At 34.4% G+C, this 10,629-nt stretch overlaps 2 protein-coding genes across 2 annotated transcripts; both read right to left on the reverse strand.

The window, feature by feature from the left end:
• Positions 1-206: 206 nt before the first annotated feature.
• Positions 207-3,147, reverse strand: LOC149383937 (F-box/FBD/LRR-repeat protein At1g13570-like). Its single transcript, XM_089629667.1, has 5 exons — positions 3,002-3,147; positions 2,701-2,797; positions 1,246-2,072; positions 966-1,121; positions 207-868 (listed from the first exon to the last, which is right to left on the reverse strand). The coding sequence occupies exons 3-5, from the start codon at positions 2,038-2,040 to the stop codon at positions 584-586; spliced, it is 1,236 nt and encodes a 411-aa protein (XP_089485793.1). The 5' UTR covers positions 2,041-2,072; positions 2,701-2,797; positions 3,002-3,147; the 3' UTR covers positions 207-583.
• Positions 3,148-7,635: 4,488 nt separating this feature from the next.
• LOC149383938 (F-box/FBD/LRR-repeat protein At1g13570-like) lies at positions 7,636-10,409 on the reverse strand. The gene is made up of 5 exons (XM_089629179.1): positions 10,307-10,409; positions 10,009-10,109; positions 8,559-9,382; positions 8,279-8,434; positions 7,636-8,181 (listed from the first exon to the last, which is right to left on the reverse strand). Exons 3-5 carry the CDS (start codon positions 9,348-9,350, stop codon positions 7,858-7,860), a joined length of 1,272 nt encoding a protein of 423 aa, XP_089485305.1. The 5' UTR covers positions 9,351-9,382; positions 10,009-10,109; positions 10,307-10,409; the 3' UTR covers positions 7,636-7,857.
• Between the last annotated feature and the right edge of the window lie 220 nt (positions 10,410-10,629).

The raw sequence follows: 10,629 nt of genomic DNA on the forward strand, positions 1-10,629 counted from the left end.
TTTTAATCAAGGATTGAAATCTCACATCTCGCGATCGTACCGCAATTTAAATTTTGGAATATCTCGTCTCGTACCGTGGTATTCCGCGATATTTGATGAACGTTCGGGATATCTCGTACCGTGTAGTAAATCGCATTCCGCATAGTATACCGCAAAAAAACTTTTTAATTAGAATTTAAGACACACAAAGATAAATTTAAAAATTGAGTTTTCAATTTTTCACACGTAGAATTTAATGGAATACAAAGTTACTAGCCAACACACCTATAATAGAGAGTTCTCACACAAAACCATACTAAAATCTAAAAAGAAAACAAACAAAGACACACGTAATAAAGAGTGTTCATACAAAACCACACATAACAAAAACACACTCTCTCATCTACTCCCTTCTGAAAGAAGGACATTTATCACACATCTTTGTACTACGGAAACCACTTACAAGGAGTTATTATCAAAACAATATGGCTCTAGTTATGCAAAAGATGATGAGATGAAACACAGATCTCATACATGAGCAGAAAATCCCAACTCTTCTAACTTGGTATGTTTCGACATAATAATGAAGCTAGTCGATTTTCTCCTACGTATATGAGATATTGACTTCAGATTGAGGTGAAGAGCGCTTGAAGCTGCATACCTCCGTCACTATATCAAGCATTTTTTGTTTGTCATCAATGTTGCGAATCTTGACGGCCACTCTCTCGAGAGTAGGTGCATTCGAGAGTAGGAATTTGATTAAATCCATTTCAGCTTTGAGCCCAGAGCAGTCATTTATTTCGACACGATTCAGCCGTCCCAATGGAAAAAGCAAACTATCAGGTTCCCCAAAATAGGCACTTGAATTCTGGTCAGTATGTTTGTAGCACTGCACATGTTTTTAAGAAAAAAAAAATTAGTTTTCTTTATAGAAATCGACAATTAGCACTGACCATTTGTGGTATCAAGAAAAAAAAAAGACTCACGTCGCAAACTAATTCTTGAAGATTAGGGGCACTTTTTAATAAGTAATATAGTGCTGGAGCTTGATTGGATTTAGCGAGGCTGATGTTGATCGTCAAAGAATAGAGGTTCAGGCATGGTTGTGGAAGTTCTCTTGGTATCCCACCGTTACAAAGATACTAGAGCCCCGGGAATTTAAAACAAGTAAAAATTTAGACACGCTACAATACCAATGTAGTAATGAAAAAACAATCCACTCAAAGGAAAAAAGCTTGAACAGCTAAATTAGTAGTTATTTTATACCTCTGTCGTATCACCTTGAATAGTAAGCCGTCGAATATTGGGTATCTCAGAGATTAGCTTCCCCAAATTGCTATGCTCGCGAATGTCCTCATTATCGAAAACACGAATTAAAAGGATTGACAGATTCGAACATTTTAGATTGATATCATCAAGCCCCCCTGCTAGGTGCAAGAAGTGTAGATTTGGTGCATTGATATTGAGTTGGTCCATAAACAAGCCCTTCAAAGTCAGCCTACTAAGTAGGTCAGAGCCAGAAATAAGGCATTCAAGCTCATCTTGGGCCACTGGAACAGCCCTGAGATCGAGCGTCTTCAAATGTTTGAATCCCTTGAATGTCGACGGCAGTCTCGGCAACCAACAATTGGATAAAACCAAACGTGTTAAGTTTTGCCAAGAAAACATGGCAGATGGCATCTGGTAGGCTTCACTGTTCCATTTTTCAAGTGAAAAATCTTGCAGTGAGTGTTTTGATACATGGCGAATCCATTTATCTATCTCACAACGCAGGAGACTTTGCCTGTACGACAGCCCAAACTTATGTATCGGACCCGAACGAAGGATGAGCACACGATCAATATCTCTGACAAGCTTATCAACCATTGCCATTCCATCCCCATCGACGGAGATTGGGAATGACCGATTATTGAACACCAGACTCGGAACTGTTTCCCATTTGTACCTCCACTTGGTCGACAACACACTTGTTTTCGCTGCATCCTTGATCGGAACAAACGACAGAATTTGATCCATAACATGACCCGGTAGATCGCTGATTCTATCTTCTTTAGTCTCCATCTCAGAGGAAGTCTAGACTGTTTTCTTGCACTCTAAATATTCAATGACAAACAAAGTTAAACAGAGTTACAGAAACATAAATCACAAACAAAGGCATGAAAAAGCGCAGTTATTATCTCTACTGGGTAATGAGCACATATTGATTACACTAATTCCTTACAAATACATCAAATCTCGGTCTTTCAACTCAATTCCTAGTTTCTTAAGAAAAGAAAACCAGTATATGAGCCGGCAAAATGGAACAATAAACATCAAACTATTTAACTGTGATTCAAGGTCGCTCTCTAATCCCAGGAACCGGTCAGAGTTAAACGACATAGACGAAACATTGGACGATGCTGTTGAATATTTTTTTTATTACTTGACAATCCCAGGACATCATACTAAAAATGCACTTGAAGAAAATATTCGACCAATAATATGCATGTAATTTATCTCGAAACCCATAAGAAACCCCAATATAGAAAGAATGTTCAAGAGTAATAAGTTTTTACTCCCATATTATTAACAAAAAGTTTTTAAAATAATAAGCAGAGAAAGAACCAGAAACCGGCAGAGAATCACAACCTTATTTTATTTTGATTGTAAACATTAGCAGTAACAAAGCGTATAAAAACCTATACAACAAAAAATAAAGAAAATGTCGAAGAAATTACACACCTTAGTTACAGGAATGACATTCTTGCCTTTGCATGAATCGCCTTTGCTCTTGTCCAATAGCTCTAAGAATACAGCACTTTGAAAAAGCCCTTTCACACTGTTCAAATCACATACAATGTCACGGTTGGCGAGTAAAAAACAAAAATTTAAAATTCAATCTTGATTATCGCAACCCATAACAATCTTTACTTCATTGGAAGGAAACAAAACAGAGGATACTTTTTGCCTTTTTGTTTAGTGATGAGCTAATTCAAAGGTTACTTTTTGGTCCTTTTGTGTAGACTAATAAATAAAAACTAACCAGAGTACAAACACAAAGCAATAATGTTAAACCAGTGATGAAAGCTCATAGAAGAAGAAGGTAGAAGAGCCAGCGAGAACCGAATAAGAAAATTTGGGCGAACGGTGGATTTCTAATCCGTGAGCGAGTAGGTTTCTCAAGATGTAAGGGCACGTTTGGCAGCAAAAATGAAAAAGAATGATAATAGGGACGGAAAATATCGAGTTTAACTTTTGATTTTCAAAAATGTCGAGATTATACCGTCTGTTTAACTAAAATAATAAAATTATACCTTGAAATAGACAACAGTGCCACAAATCTTCTTTTTATTGACTTTTCATTGACGTTGACTATAATATTTATATGTAAACACCAATTATCTTTATTCATTCGCGTCAAATATGTAATTTATTTAAAAACTAAAAAATAAACAACAGTCTCTTAATCGTGAAGAACGCAAAAAGAGGCAAAAAGGGTAAAAATCAACAGTTGATAGTCATCAATATTACAGATTCGAACAGAGAACCCATGATTCAGTTGCAATTCGAACACAGAATGAAGTCATCTCTTGGGAGATATGAATTTTATTATTTAATTTCAATTTAAGGCTATTCTTATTTCAAAATTGGAAATTTGAAAGTTAGGATACTGTTTTGGATTTGATTTTGTTTTTCTTATATTAGAGTTGATATCAATGAAAGGGAGATTTGTAACACTATTATCCATTTCATGGTATAATTTCATCATTTTAGTTAAACAGAATGTATGATCTTGACATTTTTGAAAATCAAAGGTTAAAGTCAACATTTTACTAAAATACATGGTATAAATGTGTTATTTTCCCTAATAGGAATGGCAATACAATAGATATTCTTCTCTTTGTTTGTTATGCACTTTTTAAAAAAGTTATAAAAGGAATGGAATTAATTTCTAAATATACGTAATTACCCTCGTCCCTAACAAAAACCCAAATCTTCATTTTAGGAGAAGCCCCATTAAAATGGATTTGATAATGGCTGGTTGAGATTAAAATGACCTGTTTTTGTTTTTAGAAAAAACTAAACTGCTTATCTGATCTTTGGCAAAACTGTTTTTACAAAAAACTTCAAAAACGATTTTAGATTTTGTACATGAGATGGAAAAGCTAGGATTCTTAGCTTTTGGAAAATGTATTTTTTAGTTTGCTATACAAATTGCCGTAATATCCTCGTACAAAGTATTTCTAAGTCATCTGTATGATATTTTAAATTCTATCTCAATTCATAAATTGTGAGAATTTTTGTACCATAATACATAATTTTTCTCTCTACATTATCTTTTTTTCTATCTAAGAATGAAACTTGTTCAAAAATGATTTGTGCATTTTATTGGAATGTCGTTGGCCGTTGAAGTCCAATAGTAGTTTGTCTTATTACGTTATCTTTTTTTCTCTTTGATTTTTTTTTAGAAAAAATATTATTCATATATATGCATATAAATACGTCACGAATTCCCATTTTTCGTGATAAATACGTTACGAATTCTCAGAATTTCGTGGAAGAGAAGTCACGAAATCAGAGCCAATTATGTGAAACATGCTCTTTTTCGATCCTTTGATCTCGTTTGGTACTCATAAACTTGCTTCTAAACTGTTAAATGAGTCTATTTGGGAGGACTAACAATCATAATACATGCGTTATCAATAAAATCCACACATTAAAGAGAAGTTAGACGGAAAATCGACATAATGGATAACATGACGTTAAACATATCATTACCTATGTTTATATGTTTAGACTATTAACATTCTTTTCCCATTTGAAATGATGAAATAGTACAAATTAATGTATATCAACAACACTTCACAATACATGACACATTCTTTCATCATGATCTTCTAAGTAAGTAGAGTTTGACTTACCATGTATTTTTTCAATTTTTTTATTTTTAAATTTATAACAACCATTGGTCCCTTAAGACGTATTTAATGAAATAAAATAGAGATTTCTCATTAAATTTCATCAAAGTATCCAATTTCGTAACTAAAATGTCATGAAAACATACTGTTTCGTGACTTGAAGAGTTTGTTTCGTGATAGATACGTCACGAAATCCCAATTTTTCGTGACAGGATAGTCACGAAATCTCCATTTTTCATGACAGGAAAGTCACGAAATCCCCATTTTTTGTGACATAGAAGTCATAAATTCCCAGATATACGTGTCAATTACATGAAACATGCTCTCTTTCGTTCATTTGATCTCGTTTGGTCCTCATAAACTTGCTTCTAGACTGTTAAATGAGTTGATTTGGAGGACTAACAACGCTAATACATGAGTTATCAATCAATTTCCACGTTAAGGATAAGTTAGAGGGGAAAACGACATGTCGGACGACATGGCGTTAAACCTCATTAACCTATGTTCATATGTTTAGACTACTTGACATTCTTTTTCCATTTGAAATTATGAAATTGTACAAATTAATGAGTGTCAACAACACTTCACAATACATGACTCATTATTTCCTCATAATCTTCTAGGTAAGTAAACCTCATTCACCTATGTTCATATGTTTAGACTATTAACATTTTTTTCCCATTTAAAATGATAAAATTGTAAAAATTAATGTGTGTCAACAACACTTCACAATACATGACACATTATTTACACATTATATTTTTATATTTTTATTTTCCACATTATATTTATGTGAGTACTTTATTATTTTCATGGAATTAAATCAAACGAATTTCATAAAAATAAAAATAAATATGTGTCTAATATATTAATTATTTATGTGTGTACATTATTATTTTCATGGAAGTCAAATCAAACTAATTTCATAAAAATAAAAAAAAAATGTGTCTAATTTATTAACTATTTATGTGTGTACTTTATTATTTTCATGGAAGTTAAATCAAACTAATTTCATAAAAATAAAAAAATGTGTCTATTTTATTAATTATTTATGTGTACTTTATTATAACATATAAGGACAAATAATAGAGAGAGAGGGGGAGGTAGGTGAGAGTGGGGTTCATGAGACATTGACATTTACAAAAGAGGAAATGGCGGCACAAATGCTCAAAGTTATCGGATTTTTACACTTATGTATCCAAACTTTTTTTTCCGCGGCATAAGTACCCAAAGTCACTTCTCGGTTACTCTGTTGGTGTTTTGGACGTTAAATATAGATGGACTTATAAATGAACGGCTGTGACTGATTTGGTTAAATAAATTAATTTTGAAATGAAAAATAAAAAATAAAAAATAAAAGCTCTAAATCCCTAAATTCTCCTAAACCCTAAACCCATGGATGAAGCACCACCGCGGGTCGAGGAAGCTGCGTTGCAGGTCGAGGAAGCATCAGCGCAGGTGGAGGCAGCAGTGTCGCGGGCCGAGGAAGCACCACCGCAGGTCGAGGAAGCACGGTGGAAGAAGGAAATGGCGGATATAAGGTTTTATTTTTCAATTTGTTATAATTTACTCTCATTTATTAACTCAGACATTGTAGGATGAAGACACGTGGCTCGCCGTTTACATTTAACGTCCAAAACACCAACAGTGTAACCGAGAAGTGACTTTGGACACTTATGCCGCGAAAAAAAAAAAAAAAAAAAAAAGTTTGGGTACATAAGTGTAAAAACCCGATAACTTTGGGCACTTGTGCCGTCATTTCCTCTTTATAAAAAGTAAATAAATAATGATATAATGGTAATTACATAAATGAAAAAAGTGTCAGAGGTCCTATTTGTGACCTTTTAAAAAAAAATCATTTGCATTTTTTTTACTCATAGTTTTGGAAAACTCCCCAGCATTAATGACACAAGTTTTGATAAAATCCTAACCCAAATATTATAAAGTTCAGGTCATACATATTTCCATCGTCTCTCGTTACTTTTTGACACTCTTAATTGCGAAAAAAAAACCCGGAGTCAACTCCTAGAACGCACTCGGTACAGGTTAAATAAATCGGAAACGGGATTATTATTAATGAAAGTTGCACAAGTCAAAAGTACATTTTATTTCTTTCTTCTTCTGATCAACACACAAGCATGAATAATTATAGCATTTAGCAATGGATATGGATATAGATATGCAGTGAATTTAAGAGTTCACGGGGATGAAAAGTATTGGAACATTTTCAATAAAAATGACTGACACAAGAAGAAAATTGTATATTCATTCATTTATCAGCTTACTACATTGACATGGACAAATTGTGAGGTATTGGCTCGAATAGAATGAGAGATTAATTGACGGATAATAATTTATAGCATTGAGGCAGGTACATGAGTTCTCAGAGGCTCATAGGTATAGTGGGGATTATACCTGTGCTAGGTACCACATCTTGTTATCTTTTAATCAAAGATTGAAATCTCATGCGATCGTACCACAGTTTGAATTTTGAAATATCGCATCTCATACCGTGATATTCCACAGTATTTAATGAACGTTCGGGATATTTCGTACCGTGTAGTAAATCGCATTCCGCATAGTATACCGCAAAAAACAGGGTATTCCGCGAGATATTTGAACAATTTTTAATTAGAATTTAGGACACACAAAGATAAATTTAAAAATTCAGTTTTCAATTTTTCACACGTAGAATTTTAAATGGAATACAAAGTTACAAGCCAACACACCTATAATAGAGAGTTCTCACACAAAACCATACTAAAATCTAAACACGTATAGTAAAGAGTTCTCATACAAAACCACACATAACAAAAACACTCTCATCTCCTCCCTTGCTTCAAAAGGACACTTATCACACATCTTTGTACTACGGAAACCACTTACAGGGAGTTATTATCAAAACAATATGGCTCTAGTTATGCAAAAGATGATGAGATGAGACACAGATCTCATACATGAGCAGAAAATCCCAACTCTTCTAACGTGGTATATTTCGACATAATAGTCGATTTTTCTCCTGCCTATATGAGATATTGACTTCAGCTTGAGGTGAAGAGCGCTTGAAGCTGCATACCTCCGTCACTATATCAAGCATTTTTTGTTTGTCATCAATGTTGCGAATCTTGACGGCCACTCTCTCGAGAGTAGGTGCATTCGAGAGTAGGAATTTGATTAAATCCATTTCAGCTTTGAGCCCAGAGCAGTCATTTATTTCGACACGATTCAGCCGTCCCAATGGAAAAAGCAAACTATCAGGTTCCCCAAAATAGGCACTTGAATTCTGGTCAGTATGTTTGTAGCACTGCACATGTTTTTAAGAAAAAAAAAATTAGTTTTCTTTATAGAAATCGACAATTAGCACTGACCATTTGTGGTATCAAGAAAAAAAAAAGACTCACGTCGCAAACTAATTCTTGAAGATTAGGGGCACTTTTTAATAAGTAATATAGTGCTGGAGCTTGATTGGATTTAGCGAGGCTGATGTTGATCGTCAAAGAATAGAGGTTCAGGCATGGTTGTGGAAGTTCTCTTGGTATCCCACCGTTACAAAGATACTAGAGCCCCGGGAATTTAAAACAAGTAAAAATTTAGACACGCTACAATACCAATGTAGTAATGAAAAAACAATCCACTCAAAGGAAAAAAGCTTGAACAGCTAAATTAGTAGTTATTTTATACCTCTGTCGTATCACCTTGAATAGTAAGCCGTCGAATATTGGGTATCTCAGAGATTAGCTTCCCCAAATTGCTATGCTCGCGAATGTCCTCATTATCGAAAACACGAATTAAAAGGATTGACAGATTCGAACATTTTAGATTGATATCATCAAGCCCCCCTGCTAGGTGCAAGAAGTGTAGATTTGGTGCATTGATATTGAGTTGGTCCATAAACAAGCCCTTCAAAGTCAGCCTACTAAGTAGGTCAGAGCCAGAAATAAGGCATTCAAGCTCATCTTGGGCCACTGGTACAGCCCTGAGATCGAGCGTCTTCAAATGTTTGAATCCCTTGAATGTCGACGGCAGTCTCAGCAACCAACAATTGGCTAAAACCAAACGTGTTAAGTTTTGCCAAGAAAACATGGCAGATGGCATCTGGTAGGCTTCACTGTTCCATTTTTCGAGTGAAAAATCTTGCAGTGAGTGTTTTGATACATGGTGAATCCATTTATCTATCTCACAACGCGGGAGAATTCGGTACGACAGCCCAAACTTATGTATCGGACCCGAACGAAGAATGAGCACACGATCGATATCTCTGGCAAGCTTATCAACCATTGTGATTCCATTCCCATCGACGGAGATTGGGAATGACATTTTATTAAACACCAGACTCGGAACTGTTTCCCATTTGTACCTCCACTTGGTCGACAACACACTTGTTTTCGCTGCATCCTTGATCGGAACAAACGACAGAATTTTATCCATAACATGACCCGGTAGATCGCTGATTCTATCTTCTTTAGTCTCCATCTCAGAGGACGTCTAGACTGTTTTCTTGCACTCTAAATATTCAATGACAAACAAAGTTAAACAGAGTTACAGAAACATAAATCACAAACAAAGGCATGAAAAAGCACAGTTATTAGTCTCTACTGGGTAATGAGCACATATTGATTACACTAATTCCTTACAAATACATCAAATCTCGGTCTTTCAACTCAATTTCTAGTTTCTTAAGAAAAGAAAACCAGTATATGAGCCGGCAAAATGGAACAATAAACATCAAACTATTTAACTGTGATTCAAGGTCGCTCTAATCCCAGGAACCGGTCAGAGTTAAACGACATGGACGAAACATTGGACGATGCTGTTGAATTTTTTTTTATTACTTGACAATCCCAGGACATCATACCAAAAATGCACTTGAAGAAGATATTCGACCAATAATATGCATGTAATTTATCTCGAAACCCATAAGAAACCCCAATATAGAAAGAATGTTCAAGAGCAATAAGTTTTTACCCCCATATTATTAACAAAAAGTTTTTAAAATAATAAGCAGAGAAAGAACCAGAAACCGGCAGAGAATCACAACCTTATTTTATTTTGATTGTAAACATTAGCAGTAACAAAGTGTATAAAAACCTATACGACAAAAAATAAAGAAAATGTCGAAAAAATTTCACACCTTAGTTACAGGAATGACATTCTTGCCTTTGCATGAATCGCCTTTGCTCTTGTCCAATAGCTCTAAGAATACAAACAGCACTTTGAAAAAGCCCTTTCACACTGTTCAAATCACATACAATGTCACGGTTGGCAAGTAAAAATTTAAAATTCAATCTTGATTATCGCAACCCATAACAATCTTTACTTCATTGGAAGGAAACAAAACAGAGGATAGTTTTTGCCTTTTTGTTTAGTGATGCGCTAATTCAAAGGTTACTTTTTGGTCCTTATGTGTAGACTAATAAATAAAAACTAACCAGAGTACAAACACAAAGCAATAATGTTAAACCAGTGATGAAAGCTCATAGAAGAAGAAGGTAGAAGAGCCAGCGAGAACCGAATAAGAAAATTTGGGCGAACGGTGGATTTCTAAGGGTTCTCAAGATGTAAGGGCACGTTTGGCAGCAAAAATGAAAAAAAAAACGCAAAAAGAGGAAAAATGTAAAAATCGACAGTTGATAGTCATCAATATTACATATTTCAATAGAGAATCCATGATTCAGTTACAATTCGAACACAGAATGTAGTCTTCTCTTGGGAGATATTTAATTTCAATTTAATGTTATTCTTATTTCAAAAT

The sequence above is a fragment of the Urtica dioica genome, chromosome 10 (assembly GCF_054948205.1).
Source record: "Urtica dioica subsp. dioica isolate 48M chromosome 10, U.dioica_male_clone48M_v1_H2, whole genome shotgun sequence".
Taxonomy (NCBI): Eukaryota; Viridiplantae; Streptophyta; class Magnoliopsida; order Rosales; family Urticaceae; genus Urtica; species Urtica dioica.